The sequence below is a fragment of the Rattus norvegicus genome, chromosome X, assembly GCF_021556685.1.
Source record: "Rattus norvegicus strain SHRSP/BbbUtx chromosome X, alternate assembly SHRSP_T2T, whole genome shotgun sequence".
Taxonomy (NCBI): Eukaryota; Metazoa; Chordata; class Mammalia; order Rodentia; family Muridae; genus Rattus; species Rattus norvegicus.
The window spans coordinates 85815767-85838811 of record NC_141554.1 but is presented as its reverse complement, the minus strand read 5'-3'; the positions used below and the strand labels follow the sequence as shown (position 1 = coordinate 85838811).

Genomic DNA, 23045 nt, shown 5'->3' with positions numbered 1-23045 from the left:
TCCATGCCTTGAAAACCAGTGCTACCCTGGAAAGTCTTGTACCATACTGTCAACCTAGGCCACATCTAAAGCACAGCTTCTCTGTGCTGCCTGTTAGGGAAACACTTCCTAGAAGACTTCATATCAAAGGTGCTGGTCTGTTCTTGATCACAGCTGATTCTTCAGATCCAGCTGACCAGCATCCATTGTCACAACAAGGTAAAGGTTTTACCATAGTATTTCTGGTCTCTTGTTTAGTCACAGTTGATTAGTAAGCTCCATCTGACCAGATACCCCAGATCCATCTCACATATGACCTGATAGAAGCTTTGCTTTTCTCTGAAGCCAGGCTTTCATCATATGCACTGCTCTCAACATTCTTATCATTTAAGTTCTAGCAGAAGAGCTCACTGAGCTCTCAACATCCAATGACATTTCTAGCCCAAATTTCCAAAGTCCTTCCACAATCCTCCTCAAAACAATACAGTTAGTTCTTTTGCAGTAATAATCCACTATCCTGGTACCAACTGCTGTTTGATTTTTAGGGTTACAATAACTGTGATAAAACACCATGACCAAAAGGAATGGATTTATTTGGTTTACATTTTCACATCACTGTTGATTATTGAAGTATGTCCAGGCAAGGACTCACACGGGACAGGAAACTGGAGGCAGGAGCTGACACAGAGGCCATAGAGTAGTGTTGATTATGGGCTTGCTTCCCATGGATTGCTCAGTTTGCTTTTTTTTTCTTGTTGTTTTTTCTTTTCTTTAAAGACCTATTTATTTAGTATCCTGTGTTCTGCATGTATATATGCTTACATACCACAAGAGGGCACCAGATTTCATTATAGATGGTTATGAGCCACCATGTGGTTGCTGGGAATTGAACTCAAGACCTCTGTAAGAGCAGCCAATGCTCTTAACTCCTGAGCCATCTCACTAGCCCCTTAGTTTGCTTTCTTATATAGAACCCAGGACCACCAACCCAGGGGTGATTGTCTTAGTTAGGGTTTTATTGCTGTGAACAGACACCATGATCAATGCAAGTTTTATAAAGGACATCATTTAATTGGGGCTGGCTTACAGGTTCAGAGATTCAATCCATTATATCAAGGTGGGAGCATGGCAGCACTCAGGCAGCCATGGTGCAGGAGGAGCTGAGTTCTACATCTTTACCTGAAAAAAAGCCAGGAACAACAGAGTGAGCATCCTAGGAGGAGATAGGAGGAGGGTTTCCAAGCCCACCCCACAGTGACTCACTTCCTCCAACAAAGTCACACCTTCTAATAGTACCATTCCCTGGGCCAAGCATATGCAAACCATCACAATGATGGTCTCTCCTGTAATATACTGGGTCCTTGCACATCGATCACTAAGAAAATATCCTAAAGGCTTACCTACAGCCTGATCTTAAGGAGGCATTTTCTCAGTTGAGGCTCTAATGACTCTAACTTGTGTCAAGTTACAGAAAGAGTTCATTTGGCTTATAGTTTCAGAGGGAGAGTTTATAATTTTAAGAGAGCCATGACAGCAAGTTGCTGAAGGAGGAAGCTGAAAGATCACATCTAACCACAAACATGTAACATACAATTTCCTAGAAGTACAGTGAGGCTATAAACATTCAAAGCCCATCTCCTATGAAGTACTTCCTGCAGTATGATTCTTCTATCTAAAGATCGTGTAACCTATCCAAACTGTACCATCAATTAGGCACAAAGAATTCAAACACCTGACTCCATAGGGGAAATTTCTCATTTAAATCACCAACAACTCCCCAAGATTGAGTCATCTACAATCAGGCCAACAGATCTTTGAAAGCAAAGAGCATCCAGAATATGATCCCACAGGCAACCAACAAGTGTGAATGCAGTTTTTGGTCTGTCTGTAGTATCACCTACAATAGTTGCAACCAAAGACATCTCACGTCTGATGTGCAATGAAGACATTGCAATGAAATCTAGAATTTTGCTGATCTAGCTTGTTCATGAAATGAAGGCATTTTGAAAAGAAATGGATCCCCAAAGTGTTAGATTTGGGAATTCACTAACATTTTGACAAAGAACACAGCTGTAAGTGATAGGTGACTTGAAAAATTCAGTTCTTTTTTTTTTTTCTTTTTTTTTCGGAGCTGGGGACCAAACCCAGGGCCTTGAGCTTGCTAGGCAAGCGCTCTACCACTGAGCCAAATCCCCAACCCCGAAGAATTCAGTTCTTAAAGAAGTATGAATATATAAGTCTAAGCATATAAAGTAATCAATGAGCTCCCAGTTGCCCCTGATCCTTTCCAAGCAAGTGGCCAGCATGGGTCTATTGGTATCTTTGACCATATCAAGCCTGAAGACCTCCTCTGAAGGATGCTGTGAGGGACAGTAAACACAATGGAGATATTCATGTCCATGGGCCAAGACTGCATCTGCTTCACTTTGTTCAGAGAGAGTGTCAGAGTGGCTGCCTAGTGCTGTTTCTGTGGTGGCAACATGCAACTCACAATCACAAAGCAAGTAGGTGAGAATTCCTAACCTCTTCAGCACCGAGTTCTCCACTGAACTCTCATACACAGTAAAGATTCAGGTATGAATTATCTGGAAGTAAACCAAAGCATGTATGTACAAGCAGGTTTGATTTCTAACATTAGACAGAAACATAAAGAGACTTCTTTAGATGATGACTACATTGAACAGTTCCAAGAAGCCAGCAAGTAATAAGGAGTCTGACTTTTGGACATAAGCACACTGTGCTATTCTGATGATTAGCCCCACTTACATTTTTGTGTATATTTGCATATAGTGCATACGTTAACTTTTATGATTACATTATGGGTATGTACTAGGCCATAGGGTTTGCCACATGGTGCTATCCTTGTGATGTATGAAGACTGTCTATATCCTTGGAAATACTCATAGTAGCCAGATGGGCGGTGCATGGAAACAACAATAAAACAAAACAAAGTAAAACAAAGCAAACAACAACAGCAAAACAACCTTCTGAAGATCCTGAAGCCATAGCTGTTTGATTCATACTGAGATCCCACATCTCCAAGAGAAAAGCAATTGAAGTCATAAGAATTGAGTAGTTTTTATATAGAACTTATTAATTCTTATTAGGCAATTTATTTAAGCTTAACTTTTTATGTAAACATGTCAATGTAACACTAATCACTCTGAGAAAGTATAGAAAGAAAGGGGTTACTAAAATAAAGGAAAGGAAATTACATAACAAATTCCTTAAAAATAAGTATGCCCAGGGAGAAAACCATGTGAAACAAAATATCATGTAGATTCAAGGCATCTTGGTGGATTTTTTAATTTTCCAAATTCTCTTACCCCAGCGTGGGTAGGAGGGAAGGATGCAATTGAGGCCATTTTAGGGCAATTCTGATGGTCTTCTGTATAAACAGGCTTTGAAAGAAAACAGAAATAATCTAGTGCTATGATTCTATTCAATTTTCATGACCAGGAGTATTTTTGCTTGTGTATCAGATGGTTCAGAAGACTTTGGAAAACTCCAAACTTATACATAAAAACAAAGGGCAACAGTGTTCCCGAATGGGGAGCGAGAAGCACAATACAAGGGAAACTGCTGTATTTCATTTAATCTGCTTTAGCACAATTTAAGCAATTTTTCTCTACTCCAATATATTCTCAGTATGAAAATATAAAAATGAGTTAAGAACTTGAATCTTGGATATATTAACTTTTGATTATTTATGAAAGAAAAATAGTTACATAATTTTTGTATTTACTGAGTAAATGAATCTAGAGAACTAATCAGACTCAAGAGGTAGAATAGAACTTGAAAACAAATAAACTCTGTCCTTATAGAGTTTTTACTTACCAAACTTTGTTAGGCACGAATAGATAATAAAACCATAATAAAATGTGGAAAAGTGGTGAAAGTAGAAATTAGTATAATACAATTACTTACAATAGAGCTGAGCAAATTCTGCTTTGCAAAAGTACTTTCAATACTAACATTAAATGAATTATAAAGTCATATATCATTGTTCACAAAAATGACTTTATAATATTAATGATGAAAAATGTTCCTTATTTTTATTTTTGATAACTCCAAGCTACCAAGTAATGATAGTTTTATGTAGTTATATGGATTTAATTTTTCTTCACAGGAACTCCATTCTCCAACAGTGAAAGTTACTACATACCCACAAACCACCATTAGAAGATACATAGTACAAAATCCTGACCAGGTAAGGTATCACATGATCTTTTTTTCCAGTAGATAAAGTAAGTTAGTTATCAGATCCTTAAATGCAGATCACTGGCCTATCTTCCAGTTGGAAAGTGCATCTCTAACCATTAATATAAAACTCTATTTTTAATTTCAAGGAGCCATATACCCATACAGTCTGACAAAGAGACCGAAAGTTCCAAGCGGCTTGGCTGTTATAAAACTTTCATTTCTATAGCCCCACCCTGTGCACTGTAAGGGACTTTTGTGCACTTTGAAGCAGAGCAAAAAGGGACAAAGGTTTCACCGGCTTCCCATAAAATCTACCAGCCATCGCATCAGGAGTCGGAAGATTTAGATTATTTGGATTTGCCTTTCAGATGTGGACTAGGAAGAAGAAAATTAAAAGTTAAAAGTTCAAAAGAGTTTCATTTGCTTGTAGCTAGTGAGGTATGAATTACATACCTAGAAATAAGCTTTTAAAAATTTTACATTGTTATATTTTCACAAAGATAAATAACTATATGTTTTTTATAAAGTATGTATTCTTGTCTATCTAATTTGAGAAGATTATTAAGAAAACATTTTCTATAATAATAAACCTTCTTGAATGTACACACATACATGTGCATGCACACATATATCTATAGTGGCAACAGAACGGGTTTGTTTTGTTGTTGTTTGTTTTGAGGAATCAATCTCACACAAAAAAGCACTGTGGTGTGGATAAAGATGTGACATTTTTTCCCTTTACCCTTTATTGCTCCATTACAACAGGAAACAATCTTTCTGCTGAAAGATTCTGTACTCCAGCTGCAGAAAGAAAACAATTAATCCGAAGCCTTTCTCATTTGCCACTAATCTAGGTGGTGTGGGGGATCTACTTCTACTACTACCTTTTCCACCACTTATTTTTTAATTTACTTATTAAAATCATGTTCCCAGGTCCCCTTAGCTGGGGAAGCTGCTAGTTGCGAATGCATGTCTGTGTGAATCTGTGTACACAGAGGATCTGAGTAAGGGGATGATTGCTTTGGATATTTGCTTGAGTTTTCATAAATTTGTGTAAACATTGAAAGAGGATGTGATTATAGCTAAAGCAGTTGCCTGCTCCTTCTTTTACATAATCAAATATTTAAGCAGTAAGGCTGAAAACAGTGGCAAGGTGGCTGGACCAGGAGCAGTGAGGAGAACCGTAGTAGGGAACATATATTTCCCTACCTTTGTCCTCTACCACTCCCTGTCTCAATATCACATGTGATGGGACTTGGATGCCTTCTATCTGAATCCTGTAATATTGACTTCTTACAAAGGCAGCATTTCTTGTATGTTTTTTTACTTACACACATTTTATCTTCTGTTTTTTTTAATCCACATAGTTCTCCTTATATTTATATAAGTACATATCCTTGTACAGGTGTGTTTATGGGTATGCATGTATGCAAGTACATGGGGAGGTCAGAAGTTAACATCAGGTGTCTTCTTTAACCACCATTTGCCTGTCTTTTTGAGACAGTCTCTTACTGAACTTGGAGCGCATATTCAAGACTAGTCGGCCTGGTCAGTGAGCTGTGGAGCCTGCCTGCTTAGTGAGCTCTGGGAATCTGTTTGTCTTTACTTCCTCAGGGTTAAGATAAAGGATAAGATAACAGAGCCAGAGCCGCAGTGAATGTTGGGCGTCCATACTCTGGTTTTTATGTTTACACAACAAGTGCTTTATCAACTGAGCCATCTCCCCCAGTCTGGAACGCACATTCTTTAAAACATATTTTCTTAAGTCTTGAGAAAACTTAAATTCTTAAGTGCTGTAGGAACACAGAGCTACAAAGTGACAGTGTTGGAAATGGATTTGAATAATGCAGTATAAGAAATAGCAAATTAAGGGCAATGCACAATGGACCTTAAATGATTACCAGATTAAATTATGCAGCTACATATTGACTTATACACTGTGTTGTGTACCAAGGCAGCAAAATTAGAAGTGTGTGTATAAGTAAGTACATGTTAATAACACCAGGCCTGCTCCTCTAAGAACTCATTATCTCAGGCTATTTTGAACTTCAAACATTTTCTCAGGAAGTTCTAACAGAAGAATGAAGAAAAATAGTCATTTAAGGATTTGAACTCTGTCCTTTATTGAGCAAGTTTCAAGCCACACACTTTGTAAACAAAAATAACCTAACTGGTTTTGCAAACTATCTTCATATAAATATATTCATATAATATATGTGTGTGTGTGTGTGTACATATATATATATATGTATATATATATATATATATATATATATATATATTCCTGTTTTCTTTTTAAGTGTATTTCTTTTGTATTTTGTACTTTTAAATCTCTCAGGGAGAACTCTCAGTTTAATTGCAATGTTTACAATAAGTTGAACCTCTTAAATTGTAACCTTGCCCTCTTTTACTTCCTAGCTAGCTTTTCTAAGCTTTACTTCTAGGAATTAAACTGAACTCAAGCCACATCTCTAATTATGATTTCTTCTATCAGTATTCAGTCTTTTTATTTGAAGTTGCTGCTAATTTTCTTTATTCTCAATCTGTCGTTGTAGTCATAGGTTTTATGAATGCTGATTTACTTTTTTATCCAAAATGAAGAAAATACACTCATTTCATTAGTGGATGAAATCCAGCTGATATTTATCACTATCATTAAGTTTCTCATTGTAATATTTCTGATGTGGAGAAGATACTCAGTAGCAGTGGTTCTTAACCGTCTTACTTCTATAACCTTTAACATAGTTCTGGGTACCAGTATGTGAGTGTATTTGCATGCGGGCAGTCCCACCTGGAGATTGATGGAGGAGCAGTGTCTCAGTTCCCAATACATTGGAAATACATGTTTTCTGTTGTTCTCAGGTGACCCCTGTACAGGCCTACAGTAGTAATTTTATGGGGGGGTTGCTACACCCCTTTTTGGTCATATATCTTCCAAATTAAAAAAAATGACATAGAAACCTGCTATTTTTATTAACACACTACAAAACTAAACTGGGTAGATCTGAGCTATTCTAACCTACATCCCAGCCATAGACCCCATGAAACTTGCCAACTGAGTTTTGCTCTGTTCCATGTGTGTCCTCAGGGAGAGCTTCTCTCATGTCAAAATTATTCTCCTCCTTTGCCCTTTCTTCTCCTGGTCCCTACCTGAGACCCCTTCTATTGGATCTAAAGTTCTAACTTCCTCTCTCCCCTGCCCAATCACAGGCTCTAACTTTTTATTTGCCAGCCAGAGATTATTGGGGAACATTTTTACAGCAATTAGTCAATACAATGTTCATATTTAGACTGTAACCTGATGTTGGGTTATAGAACTAAGCATCTGAATACACAGCACACAAGACCAGCAGGGGTCATAACCCGCAGGTTGTGTCAAACCACTGCTTTATAGCCTTAAAATAGGAATAGGGAAATAAGGCATTTTTTCTAAAGCAAAGGTGCTTTCATTTTTCTTTTGAGAGTGTGAGTGAAGTAAGATATGATCATAATTAGCTGTGTAAAATATATTGCAAAATACATGGTTGGGTGGGTGATAGATACTAGTTGAGAAATATGAATTGTCTTAGTTTACTATTGTGACAAAATACCTTAACCAAGGGAACTTATAAAAGAAAACATTTAATTGGTGGCTTTAATATAGTTTCAGAATTTGATTCCATGACCATCTTGGTAGGAAGCATGGCAAACAGCAGGCAGGCATGGTGTTGGAAAGCTTATAACTTGCTGGGGTCTTACCCTGAGGGTATCTACCTACTTTTATTGAATTTCTCCATATCTCCCTGACATCAACTCCTGTTTTTGTTACTTTTCCATTGTAATGATAAGACATTATTACCAAAGCAATGGTAAGACAAAGAGATTAGTTTGGTGGCTTATAGTTCCAGAGGGTGAGTCCATACCCATCAAGTCAGGAAGTTGGCAATAGATAAGAAGTTATGGCAGTGGAATAATAGCCGAGAACTTACAACTTATCCACAAGCACTAGGCAGAGGGAGGGAGAGAGGAGAAGAGTAGAGAGGAGAGGAGAGGAGAGGAGAGGAGAGGAGAGGAGAGGAGAGGAGAGGAGAGGAGACAGAGAGGAAAGGGAGAAAGAGAGGAGGGAAGGAGGGAGGGAGAGGGAAAAGAAAGGAAAGGGAGAAGAAGAGGGGAGCAGAGGAACAGGGGCCAGGAGACAAGGAGAGACAGAGACAGAGAGACAAAGAGACAGGGAGAGATAGACAGAGAGAGGCAGGGAGACAGAGACACTAACAGGGAATGGTGTAGCCTTTTGAAAGCTCAAGGCTCATCCCCAGTGACATACCTCCTCTAACAAGGTCACATCTCCTAATCATTCTCAAATAGTGCCACTGACTGGGTACCAAGTATTAAAACATATGAACCTAGGGAACCATTCACATTAAAACCACCACACTACAGTTTGACTATAGATAACACATTTGCTGTGTGTGGAAAATCAAGGAAAGATTTGTTTTGACATATAATGTATTCGTACAATTAACATGTTAAAATCATTATACTTATAAGGAAATTAAAATTCAAATAAGCGTGCTTTGTTCAAATCTTCACAAATTATTTTCTTTTCTGACAACTAACCTGGGAATAGTTTTAACAAGATTTAAAAACTTACTGGCTAAGGAGGCTGGCAGAAGAAAAGTTAAATGGGGGCCTAAAGGCTTGATAGGCAGGGTTATGGTGGCTTGAAGGAAAAGATTAAGAAGAGATGTGGACTAGTTGGTTTATTAAAGAGAAATAGTGTGAAATTGGCTTGAGCTAGTGGGATCTGAGATACATAATGGAGTACTAGTAGATATTTAAAGTGACACCACCAAAGGACACATTTGAGTTAGAAGTAAGAGGGTTGATATCTAAATTTTATCACCAAGGATAAAGGCAGGAGTAGGATTGCTGTGGGGTAATGGAGAGAGTTAAGGTCAGAACCTTGAGAAATGTGTTTCAAGTGAACAGAAAGATGGACCCACTGCAAGAAAATGTCTTCTCAGAGAAGGTTCTAAAAACAGAATAACTGAAGCAAATAGATGGAAGTATGACTAACCATATGAAATTAACATAAAACCAAGGAGAACAGGTATAAGAGAGCTTTGACAGTTAAGAAAGTGACAGTGGTATTTAAAACAACAGATTTTTTAAATTTTTTCTTGATTATTTTATTTATTTACATTTCAAATGTTATTTCCCTTCCAAGTTTTCCCATCCCCCTGCTCTATGAGAGTGCTCCCTCCCACCCACTTCTGCCTCATCACCCTAGCATTTCCATATGCTGGGGCATCCAGCCTCTACAAGATAAAGACCCTCCCCTCCCATTGATGCCAGATAAGCTGGAGCCATGGGTCCCCTCATGTGTATTCTTTGTTTGGTGGTTTAGTCCCTAGAAGCTCTGGGCAGGGATGGAGGTAGTCTGGTTGGTTGATATTGTTTTTCTTATGGGGTTGCAAACTCCTTCAGCTCCTTCAGTATTTCCCCTATCTCCTTCACTGAGGTCCCCTTGCTCAATCTGGTGTTTGATGGTTGTCTGTGAGCATCTGCCTCTGTATTTGTTAGGCTCTGGCAGAGCCTCTCAGAAGACAGCTATATCAGGCTCCTGTCAGCAAGTGCTTCTTGGCATCGTAATATTGTGTAGCTTTGCTGACTGCATATGGATGGATCCCTAGGTGGGGCAGGCTATGGATGGCCTTTCCTTCAGTCTCTGCTCCACTCTGTCTCTACATTTCCTTTAAACAGGAGCAATTCTGGGTTAAAAATTTGAAGATGGGTGGTTGGTCCCATCCCTCAACTGAGGGCTCTGCCTAACCTCCGGATATGGTCTCTACAGGTTCTCTCTCCTCTTTGTTATTTCAGCTAGTGTGATCCCTGTTGATTCCTGGGAGCCTCTTGCTTTCCTTGTATCTGGGACTTTCTGGTTTGAATATGCTTGTGGGAGCAAAATCCAGCTGCAGGAATTTTATTGGTAGACTTCTTAAAAGGAAGTAGAGGAAATAAGTAAGGGATGCTTTTCTGGAAAGCATAGTGGTCAAAGGCAAGAAGGAAGATATCACTAGAGGAGAAAGCTGGATCTTAAAGACCCTGGATGATTTGTAGATAGAATGAATCAGTATTGGGGAGGGAAAGAGACAAATGAGATAACATTCTAAAAGAGAAAAGAGGGGATAAAATTCAGGTACATATAGAAACACAACTTTAGGAACTTAAGGTATGAATTCCTCTTTGAGGAGCTAGAAGGAACAGAAACTAAGGAGTAGATTTTGCAGTGTAGTGAGATCACATAACTAGGTTTTCTTGATTTCCTCTGGAAGGAGAGGAGAGGAGGGAGCAAGCATGAGGACAGGGATTGTGGAAAATAAAAGGCTTCAGAACCACAGTTATGGAACTTGAGTAATCCAGGTATGATCACAAAGTATGGAGGTGATGCTTGAAACTGAATAATTTGAGCTCGTAATCAACAAATTTTTATTTTGGTTTCAAAAAAAGTTTCTCTATTATAGCTTTGTGGCCTGGGAACATTGCAATAGATGTTGTGAATTACATACTTTGTTAAATGTGAGAACTACTGCCAGGGGTTTTGAAAGTAACAATTAAAGTTATAACATCAACCGTTTGGAAAACACCTGCTAATTTTTAGGGTGGATTTGGCAGCAAATCAAATGTAGAGACTGAAGAAAAGATACCAAAGCAGGAACACTGTTGAGCTCCTCAGATGCTAAGAACTCTAAAATGCTTGATCAAAGTTATTTAGCTGTTTTTTTCAACAGTAATTATTCATGTGAATATTTTTACCTTATAAATTTGGTAATGTAATAATCCAAATTTAGTTGAGTTCTTATTGTCGTTTTAAGTCTTGAAAACACTTATAATAGACAGATTTAAAATGAATTGCATTTCACAGAGAAAAAATCTTATATTTTCATAAACTCATTTTTATGTTTTAGAAAATTCTAAATCACCAAGATCAGAGTAACTACCAGACCTTTTCACTCAATAATCTGTTCGTCTACTATGAAATATTTAGGATTAATAATTTCTTTGCCTTTAAAACAGTCTATATTGTATAATTTAAATTGATATCCTAGAAATATTACAATGAGTTTTCCAGAAAGCATTTTAATGTATTAAAATATTGTGATACTACATATTAAAAAATCAATGTACAAAAATTGTTGGTACCTTAAAATTATTTCACTTGATCCAGGATACTGTGTATATTATCCTTGTACACTTAGCTTCAGAGACTGTTAATGCCTTACATGAATCCACTGCATCTAGATGGAGAAAGAACTGTAACTTTTGTTTTATGACATCATACCTTCCTTTTCTAATTGGCCTGCTTCCACTGATCTTTTTTGATGGCAGAGTCAACGGATTCATAGCAACTAAAATCAAATCTGCTTTGTAGTTCTTATCCACTGATGTTTGAAGTATTTTATGTTCAATCTCTTACTAACTTGCTGAAAATTTCTCTCTCTGATTTTTATGGCATTTTTTCTGTCTTGATTCTAAAACTTCAAAAGATTTCCCTAGTTATTGGTATTTTTTCTTTTTTTATTCCCTCATATTCCGAGCAGTTGTAGTTCTTGGTATTTTTTCTTTTTTTATTCCCTCATATTCCGAGCAGTTGTATGATTACTAACCAGAACTTCTAATCTGTTCATTGAGAAATCTGGGTCTGCAGACTTGAGCTGCAGAATTTCTTCCCTTCATAACAGACTTTTAGGTCAGTTACTTTAAGAACTGAGAGTAATTGCAATATTTTCCAACAAACAATATTTGTCATATATTAGCAGTTTTATCTACTATAGATACATTAAAAATAAATTCATACATTTTGTTTTGTATCAAATCAATGAACAAAACAACCTCGTGACTCAAATGAAAATCAGAAGAAAGGAAAAAAATGGGAATGGTCACACCTTAAATTCCCTGGTACTTGGAAGCAGAGATAGGCAGACAATCTGAATGGGAGGCCAGGAAGATCTAATGAGTTCTGGGGCAACCAGGGAGGGCTATAGTGAAACCCTTTATCAAAATGAAAAAAAAGAAGGAGGAAAAAAAGAACGTGATGTACATTACATTTATGTTAGACTCCTTGTCTGATTTTTCATTAGTCTTTCAATCTAAGACACATCACAGGCCTTTATTTCATTGACTGACATCTTCTAAGCACTTGCTTAATACTATAGCAATTTAGTTGATTATATGGAGATACGGTGGCTCTTAAAGCTTCTGCCCTGTTCTCAGTACTCAAAACATATGTTGTACTGAGAATCTTAGTCTTGATTAACATCACAAATAGGGATTGTACACTTCAATGACATGCAAATTGAGTCCTAGAAAAAGTAGTTTAATGTAGTTCTACCCACTTTATGGTTTAGTAAATTCTATGGTTTAGACTGAAATCTATTTATTCTAAATTTCTCCAATTTCTTTACATAGAAAGATACCTCCTGCCTGTGACCCCAGTTTAAATGTTGTCAACTTCATGCTAGACTACCTTAGAAAATAGATATTTTTCTCGTGTCCTGCTTTAGAGACAATAGGGTTACAGCACCTCAAGCCCAATCTAATTTCTACTTCTCACCTGTTTCCTACCCAGAAAAATGAAAGTTATCTTTCCTACTTCCTTCAGATCTCCTCTGGAGAATCAATAAAAATAGGAGGAATTCAAATTGTTCTCACAGATGGACTATTTTTAAAATTCTTTCTTTCTCCTTGAAGAAACTTATTGATGAATCCTTCCATTATGTTCCTAAAATATGTTACTACCTCAGAGTCTAGTAGATACCATGTTTTTGTTGGAGTGCCTATGGAAACCACACCTTTCAAATTAAAACATATTATTTAATCTCTTTTTAGGAACCATTGTCCCCTTTCCTAAGAGGAGGTCAATTCTTCCCAGGAAACAATGTCATTTATGAAAAAACAATAAGAAAAGTGGAGAAACTAAACACAGATCAGGTGAGTAATATTTATTTTAAAACTTTAATTTATAAAATTTGAATTATGAATATTTTAATAGAATTGAAATGATACTTAATTATCAAGTATCAGGCAAAACTACTATGAGTTATAGTATGTCATCTTGTCTATGGTCCTTCATTCTATCCTTAATAAGTTTATGTTTTATTATGAAGCTCATTGTACTGAAAGGGAATCTGAAGTCTCATAAAAAGTTAATAGTAGAAACTGAACCTAATATATAGTATATATTTTCTAATATATATGATATACATGACATATGTCATATACATAATAAAACTTTAAAACTAGTTTACAAAAAAGGCTATAATGGGGGCTGGAGAGATGGCACACTGACTGCTCTTCCAGAGGTCCTGAGTTCAAATCCCAGCAACCAACCATCTGTAATGGAATCTGATGCCCTCTTCTGGTGTAGCTAAAGACAGTGAGAGTGTGCTCACCTAGATACATATAATAAATAAATAAATAAATAAATAAATAACATATTTTTTTAAAGGCTATAACATTCTCTACATTATTTTAATATGTTCAGATTTAAATTAATAGTATATATTACCAGGTATGTAAAATATTCTGAAACATGTAGAAACCTGAAGCTCTAAGTCGTATTTGGATTAGTTGGTTTAAGGTTAATGAATTGTGTTGTCTTGCAATTCTAAAAAGCAGAAATCAAAAACTACTGTGTGGGGCAGGACCATCATCATCCTTCTGGAACTGTCAGAAAAGAAACCCTTTATTTCTTGGTTTATTTAGCTTGTGGCACCCTCAGGCATTCTTTTGACTGCATACTAACATTCCAAACCCCTTCTTATCACATAGTGCTCTACACGAGCATCTTCACTTCAGCATCTCTCTCTGTATGGCTGTTTCTGTGTAAAATCTCCCATTTTTAAGGGACATTGCTCATATTGAATTGGATCTCATCCTAGTAGCCTTACTCTAAATGGATTCTATCTGAAAAGACCATATTTTAAAGAAAAGTAAATGCTATATTTCTGGGACTTAGAATACCATAAATTTGGAGTATGGGTAAAAATTTAGGGTATAATGAGTAGTGAAATATTATAAAATCAGTCTGGAAAACAAAATTATCTTTCTCATATGTAAATAAAACACACTGAAGATATGTTGGATTTTGCTTTAAAACTTCTTGGCATGAAAACATGCTCTATTTTTATAAGCACTTATTGGCAATTGTTAGTAGACTTGTAGGAAATAACTTGTTATATATCGAGTATTCCACATTTGATGCCTAGTAAAGATGAAATGACATAAATTTTCAGAATGATAACACCAAAATATTTTCCTTTTGTTTTGTCTGTTATGCTGAATAGTGTCTAAAGACCTGATAAATTAAACAAAAGTGTTTTTGAAGAACAACCCAACATTACTCTATCAAATAGAAAAAAATCACTGGTTGCTTTTGATCTTCCAAATAATAGTTTCTAAAGCTATTCATTTACATTTACATTTATTTAACCAGGCTATCAAAAATGATGTTTTGTACTTTTAAGTAGTATGGGAAATTTTGAGGTATATGCTGCTTTCAAGTTTCTGTTTTAATGATAATGAATAGTTTTTCTACTTTATAGCCTCTAGAATATAATATTCACTACAATATAGATTGTGTTACTATCCACACACTATAATATAGATTGTCTTACTACCCACACAGCTTAAAAAATTAAGGAAGAGATCTTATTAAGAACACTGCTTTTGCTTACTGTTGACACTAGTATTTATTTGTGCTAATGTTTTTTCACTAATGATTTTAATCACTTGGGAGTTTTCTAACTACCATGTATGTTGTGGAACAAAGCACACATTTTGTTTTGTTATTTCCTCAGTGATAGGGGCTATACCAAGCATGCTAGATGAAGCCAAGGTCCATACAAACCAATGTACTGACACTTGTCCAAGAATAAAGAGGCCTCTGTAGTAAAGTTAGTAAGGTAGTTCTAGTAACAAGTTAATTATCCTTTCAAACTATTTATATTTTATATTTTTCTTTTTCTTCATTTATCTAAAGGAATAACACATGAGACATCATAACTGTTTGATATTCTGTACTTTTAAATTTAAATTATGATATGCTTCAAAATATGATCACAATATGAATATTTTCCTTTAAAACAACGACTTCAACACTTGAGTATAAGCTCAAAAGTGGGCACTTGCGTGGATGAAGCTCTGGGTTCTACCTTAACATCAATACTAACAGTAAATACAATTCTTTTTTAATGTCCCAACACTACATAATGACATTTTATAACATAAAAGAAGAGATAATATATTTATCTGTTAATTTGTAGTAAAGTTGATTAAGGCATATGGTTAGTTTTCTGAATTTTAAAGATCTCAGTGCTATCACACTGGTAAAATGAGTCATACTTAGTCTAGAGAAAGGAATGCCAAGAACTGATTCTATGGCCTTTATATATCTACAGAGGGAGTTTCTAGTCATGCTATATGCCTCTTCATATATTTTTCTTTATTCCAAAATACTTCATGCACATAAGATGCAATTCATATAGGGTAAGAAGTTTCAGACTACAAAAAGAATATTTAAAACAATACAAATAATATTAATGGTAATTGGCTTCTTGATTTGGGCCTTCATGTCTCTAGTTTCTTTTTGCAGATAACCACTCTTAGAAGGTTATCTCTCTATTTATATAAAAGGATATATATATATATATATATACATACATATATGTGTGTGTGTGTATTATACTTGTTATATATACATGTAGATTATTTTACATGTTAAACCAAAGGGGGGATACTGTATTCATTGTTCTGCAGTTTGGTATTGTTTTCATCTGACATAGTTTGAAAAATGTTGCATCTAAGAGACTAAACTGTTGAATTACATTACTTTTCAATAAGAGTCACTTTTTTACAGTCAAAAAAGAAAATTTACACTCAATTTATACTTTCAAACTTGACTATATGTAAGCGAATGTAACATTATGACTAAAACTTAAGTGTTTTCTCTTTGAGAGCAGGCTTTTATTAGCTGTCTCTTTTCAAAGCAGAATAATAACAACATACTATAGAAACATTCAAGCATGCCTGAAGCCCTCCTAATGGATATATGCAAATGTTAGTTCCTCCCTGACATAAACAGGCAGGTAAAATAGATTGGGTTTAAAGGAAAGTTCCAGTTTTTCCTGCAGTTAATATAAATGACCCCTATACCCTTAGATTCCAAGGAACAAATTATGAATTCCAGTCACAATTTTGTCATTATTAATTTTTTCATTACAAGTACATAATCTGACTTTTGTCATCTTTGAGAGAGTACTAGTTTTATGTTCAAATTTAGTGAGATAAATGACAATAAAATTAAAGTTTATTGTGACAGCAATGTTATAATAATACTAATACACATTTCTTACAGACAGTTCATTTACTCCACATAAAAACTCTATAAAAGCAGTATTTGAATAAAAGTATCTGGTAGAATTAGAGTAAGGGTTTACATTTCCTGGATCAAAAGCACCAGTCAATGATTCCCAACGTTTTTTAAAAAGCCTTTTCTCAAGTTTCATAGGCATGAGTTCTTTGCCTCCCCAACAGGAATACAAACCTGTTTCCTGATATTGAAAATCACTGTATTATATTTTTCCTAATGTTGAATTCTTTTTCACCTTCAGCATCATAGAATTTTTAGGTAATTAGGTAGTACCTATTGAGCTATAAAAGAAAGCTTAAAATATTCATAATAATTTTAGATTAATTACAACTAAAATATCAATTTAATTAGAACATGACATTTTATGGCTTATTTGGGTAAGTATTTTGATGGCTTAGCTACTGATCAAATAAAAACAAATTCTAATAAAGTTTTCTTAATGTATAGATTAAAAATATCACTAGTTAAAATTACAAATTATACACCTAATTATTTGTTGTGGTTTTCAAATCTGTTTCCAATCTTGTCTTGATTTGTAGTAGTTCTGATTTTAGATGGCTTTTTTTGACAAGTATATTTGTTTTAGGAATGCTGTCCTCAAATTCAGTGCCATCATCATGTCATCCAGCAACCCCAGATCATCCACTCACCACATTGTCAGCAGTCCCATTCTAGCCATCAGATCCAATGTATAACAGAAAATGATTCAAATGTTGGGCATGAACTCTGTCATGGTGGGCCAAGCCAAATACATGAACAGGTAAGGTCAATCAGTTCAATACGTACTGAATTAAGTTCTTAAACATGTCTTACTCCACTAATCTAACATTCACATTCAATTTTAATCCGAACATTGGAGAATTATACCAGTGATATTTGTGTTTTTACAACATTTGGAAAACAACTATCCAGACTCCTTTCAAAAGATAAAAATCGTGCAGGTTCATTAATTAAATGGATGAAGTTATGAGTCAATTCATGAATATTTAATTGTGACTGATAACTGATCCTTATAAATGAGTCCAAAGGTTGTTCAGCGTTACACATTTTCATGAGATATAATATTCAAATGAACAACAAATTAGAAATGCTGTCATCTGAGATGATTGTTAATGATAGCATTTCACCAGCTTGTAATTAGTTGCTGTATATATTCTTTGAGAATATATTATACTAATTCAAGTCAGACTATACTTATACTTTATTGTGCATTATAGCAAAATAGAAAGCAAAACATAGTTGCTAAGGAGAAACCTCCCTGGATACAATCTTGAGTGATTAATTTATGTTGTGAAGACATAGGAGTCTTGTAAACATCTGCTACACAAGTGGTAATAGGAAAAACACGATTTTCTTCAATCTGGTAAAAGCTAACAATAATGACTGAAATAATGGAGAGTCAAACATCATTTGTACTTACTCCAATTTCAAATTGACCTCTCTCGTAGACTTTTGTTAAAAGATAAAAGAATAAGGAAAAAGAAAGTAACTTCTAATACAGGAATTTGTATTGTTTTATATTAAATATCCATGGTATTATTTCTCAGGACTGATGCTTAGAAATACATATGTTGGTCATATTATTTTCTTTTGGTTCCCATGAGGAAACTAAAATTTAAAGAGGTTACGTTACTTAGAGTCTTATATAGCTAGAATGTTTTAGATCTAAAGTTCATACAAAAAGTAAGAACATTCTGACGCATGAGATATATTGGTGATATAATTGACTGGATTCCTTCTCCAGCACTTTATCTCCTAAGTTATTTATCTTCCTAAAATCAAATATTCTGCAGCATTCTCTTTAATTAAATTTTATTAGTTATATATACCTCACAGAATTGACAGAAAGACTAAAAGAAATATATGAGGAAACATTTTCATAGAGATGAAGACATATGGGGAGGGGAACACCCATATAGAAGGGGAGGGGGATGGGTTAGGGGGATGTCCGCCCGGAAGCCAGGAAGGGGAATAACAATCAAAATGTAAATAAGAAATACTCAAGTTAATAAAGATAGGGAAAAAAGAAAATGAAAATAAAACTCTTACTAACTCTAAAAAAATGAAGACATATAAAAAGATCATAAAGGAAATTTTTGAAAAGATAAAACCTACATTAGATTATTGATGATACAACTACTGGAAGAGACAATTTTCAAAGATAGAAGCAGCATTATAAGATTCAGGATTTTGGCTATGAACAACAGTATTGCATTGATATTCATTCACTCACCATTTAACAAATAATATATATGACCAGCTGCTATTATTATCTACTTAGAAAATAGTCATCATATTTAGGTAACTAATATATCTCCTTCAGCTTCATTAATTACACCATAGTTTACAATTTCAGTATACCCTTGTGAAGATATCGAGTACATTTTATAAATAGCTTTTCTGTCTGATCACAACTTTATGAGGATAACCATGAGATAAAGGAAAAAGGAAGGTCTTGATACTCACATGTCCTCTGTAGGTGTGATATATATTTGGAAAGATCTCCTGAGAGCTTGTGTTTGGAATCCCAGCTCTCGGGAGGCAAAGATAAGAAGATATATAGGGCTTTCTGACTAGTATTCTAGCCAAATTAGTGGGCTATGGACTCATTGAGAAACTCTGTTTCCAAAATTGAGGTGCAGAGTAATTAAGGAAAACATCTAATATTGATTTCTGGCCTCCATATACACATGCTCACCCCCACATACCTATATGCCTGAACATACACATGCACACAAGCATAAATAGAAAATTTCCTACAAATGGGAAATTGGAATCATGAGGAATTGAACTCTTTTCTGTTTACCTTGAGCCTTCTGAAAAACATTTTTGGAGTCATGGCAGGTTGTAAAAGGAACAGGCCCATTCACTTGGACAGAACTTTTATTAAAGGAAAGTTACTCTATCTAGGAATGCATTGCCTTTAAAACTTCAACTTTGCTTAACATCAATTATAGCATGTCTTAGTGTTATATCCTTTGTCTGAAATGTCTTGAGGAAGCTTTTATATTTTTATATAGAGTATTATCTACATAGATCCAGGTATATAATTTGTATATTCTATGACATATAAGCATACTGTGCTATATTAACATTACCTATTAACTTATGCCCATTATGACTTAATATAAAAACTTTACACTGTTAAACAACTTTTACTTCTCTAGGGAAGCAACTCAATAATGTATATTATAATCAAAATAACTAACAAAATAACTAATATTGTGGATTATTCATCCAGACTTTTTTGAGCATGTATTCATTTATTTACTTATATGTAGAGGAGGGCATACACATGTCCCTGGAACATATCTAGAGGTCAGAGTGCAATGTATAGAAGCCCACTCTTCTTCTACCATGTGGCTCCTGGGGATTGAACTCAGACCATTGGGCTTATAGGCAAGTGCCTTTAACATTGAATCTTCTCAGTGGCTCTGATTTCTTTCTTTTATAAGAGTCTTGCTGATTTCGAACTTGAGACACCTGAGTCACTTGCCAACCCCCCACAAGCGGACTTTTCAAAATAGGAATGTATATTCCTTTTAAGGAAATCCTGTTAAGGAAAAACGAGAGGTCATATGAGTAGGAGAAACTCCAAAGAAGAGCTATGGATCATTAGTATATATTATTTATAAAAGTATATAAAAATATACTATGATTGATATCCAGAATTTAATTTTTGCTGATCGATGTACCATAAACAGATTTTCACTGTATAGGTGTAGTTCTGTATACCCATTCTTACTTGCTTTCTAGTCCTTGCACTCATTTCATAAGCGTAGACCTTTAGTGTATTCTGCAGAGGTTGAGAAGAAAGTATCAGTCAAATCTGATCCATTTATCGCTTTAATCCATGTTCAATATTAAAACAGTATAGAGTATGACCTAAGCTATTGCTCTCTCGGCAGTGAGTCTTTGGATAATAGACAAGATAGTCAACAGTATTAGAAAGATAAATGTCAAAGAAATGAAGACAATGAAGTATGTTTGAGTTAGGACAGTAGTCATAATAAATTGTGTCAAAGAGTTTAAATGTCTTTTAGGTGTATAATTTTTTTCAGTTGGCCCTGAGCTACTTTTTTCAATGTCTGGTTGACTAGATATTCAATCCAAACAAAAAGCAAAGAATTGGACCAAAAATACATAAATGACATTATATTGAATAGTTTTCTTCATCCAACCTTAGTATACACTAACAAATCAAGTGGGCATTCATCAAAGTGATAGTGATTTTTCTATAGTCAGCATAATTAAAGTAATTCACATTATATTTACCCACAGCAGGCGTATAGCAAAGAAATGTTGTGCTGTTCTTGTAGAAGGCCTGAGTTTGATTCCCATTACCCATATTAGGTATACCACAACTGCCTGAAATTCCAGCTCAAGAGATGTGACAACGTCTTCTGCCTCCAAAGGCCATGCACCACCTTTCCCCAACACACACACAGATAAATTATAAAATTAAGAAAAAGAAATTGAGTAATAATTGGAAACTCAGGTTTGTTTGTTTGTTTTCCTGTATCATGTAAGCAACTATATTCAAGACTTTACTCCAGAGGGGTTGGATTGCACTAAGGAAACAAGTCCTTCTAAATACAGTAGTACTGGCATACACATGAGCAGAGAATGTAGCAGCATGCACATGGCCTGCATAGGTCTACACCAGATGGGATGCCGGTGCTGAGAGAAGACATGGATACAAACCCCCATCCTTAGCCCAGAAGCTATGTCCAATTGATAATAACTCACAAATGAAAATAAATCAGTTTTCTCCAAGGGAGTCTCAACAGTGATACAAAACACTCTTAGGGCCAGGATCCATGCCTAGCAGTAGATGGCCAACACAAAATGAACTCAGTAGCATTTTTGAAGGTTCTTTGTAACATAAGATATATATATATATATATATATATATATATATATATATCTTATGTGCATTCATATATATATATATACACAATGTATACATATATGTAATCACATATATTATAGTTTTAGGGGATTCCTATGTGTCCACACAAATGTTTCTCTGGATGTACATATACTCATGTTTTCCTTTGACTGTTTTTATTCTGTTTTGTCCTACTCCAGTTGGTTAGTTTTTAAAAATTATTATTTATTTTATTAAATTATTATTCTTAAGATAGATGTTTGTTTTCTAAGGAGAGACAGAAAACATGTAGATTCTAATGGGAGGGAAGGTGGAAGGAATTTCAGAGGAGTTGGGAAAGGGATAGCCATGGTCAGAATATATTGTATGAAAAATACCTATTTGCAGTAAAAGAAAGAAAAATGTTTTCGAAGTTTTGCATTCATTATATCATTTAAACTTGAGTGAAATTAAATTGAAAATATTTCAATGTTGATGTTTCCCTTAAATTCCTCACTTGTTGAAAATATGCACATCTAATGCATAAAAAATTTGGTGACTTGATTCAAGGGATGATTTCAATAGTTTTTTATTCTTTAAAATTTCAAGCTTCAGTGAGAGAAGATACACCCAACTCTCGAGAGACATGAGGCTCGAGGGAGTGGGGACATCCTCTTGGAAATGGGGGGGAGCAGATGTGGGAAGGGGAGCAGTTGGGGGGGCAGACCGGGAGAGGTATGAAGTCTGGACTATAAAAAAGGATTAGAGAATAAAAATAAATTAAAAATTGTTTCATATAAATATATCTATGAACTTAGAAAATCAATATTGCTTATAATTGTATTTCATATTTGCTTCAGTTGATAATTCAGGATGATGGCCCTGAAAAATTGGATCCCAAATATTTTGGAGAGTTGCTTGCTGACCTGAGCCGCAAGAATACAGACCTATATCACTGCTTGTTAGAACATTTGGAGAGAATTGGAGGAAGGTACTACAAATGGATTTTTTTGTGTTGATGTTGCAGTTCTCAAATATTTGAGTTCAATTTTGTAATTTTACGAATAGACATTTAAAGATTTATGTGCATATGTATGTGCCTCCATGAGTTTATGTGCACCACGTGTGTTTGGGTGCCCACACAGGCTAGAGGAAGTTAAAACCTAGAACCATGGAACTTGAATTACACATAGTGGTGGGCTTCCCAGTATCATTTTGAGAATAAAACTTGGGTCCTCTCAAAGAGCAGGATGTGGTCCTAACCACTGCCACTGGGAAATCTCTCTAGCTCTTAAGAATGTCATTTTGAAAGAGTACATTCAGGTACACAGCAGAACACCAGTACTCTTAATGAGCAAATAATGTGATTATATGAGAAAACTGAGCAAATGTTTCTATAAATATTATATTTTATACATCATTCTCAGTATACTAATTTATATAGTATATTATATATAACATACATTCTGGAGGATTATGTAGTTGAAAATAGGAAACTGGGGTTGGGGATTTAGCTCAGTGGTAGAGCGCTTGCCTAGGAAGCGCAAGGCCCTGGGTTCGGTCCCCAGCTCTGAAAAAAAGAAC

The 23045-nt window shown here is 35.1% G+C and overlaps 1 protein-coding gene across 4 annotated transcripts in view; it reads left to right on the top strand.

Annotated features, from left to right (window-relative positions):
- Positions 1-23045, top strand: part of Pof1b (POF1B, actin binding protein) — a 65095-nt gene that overhangs the window by 18428 nt on the left and 23622 nt on the right. For all 4 annotated transcript variants that reach the window (XM_087599362.1, NM_001106934.1, XM_087599361.1 and 1 more), the window contains 4 exon segments: positions 4109-4189; positions 13051-13152; positions 17178-17351; positions 22322-22452. In XM_087599362.1, coding sequence (XP_087455488.1) covers positions 4109-4189; positions 13051-13152; positions 17178-17351; positions 22322-22452 — 488 coding nt within the window.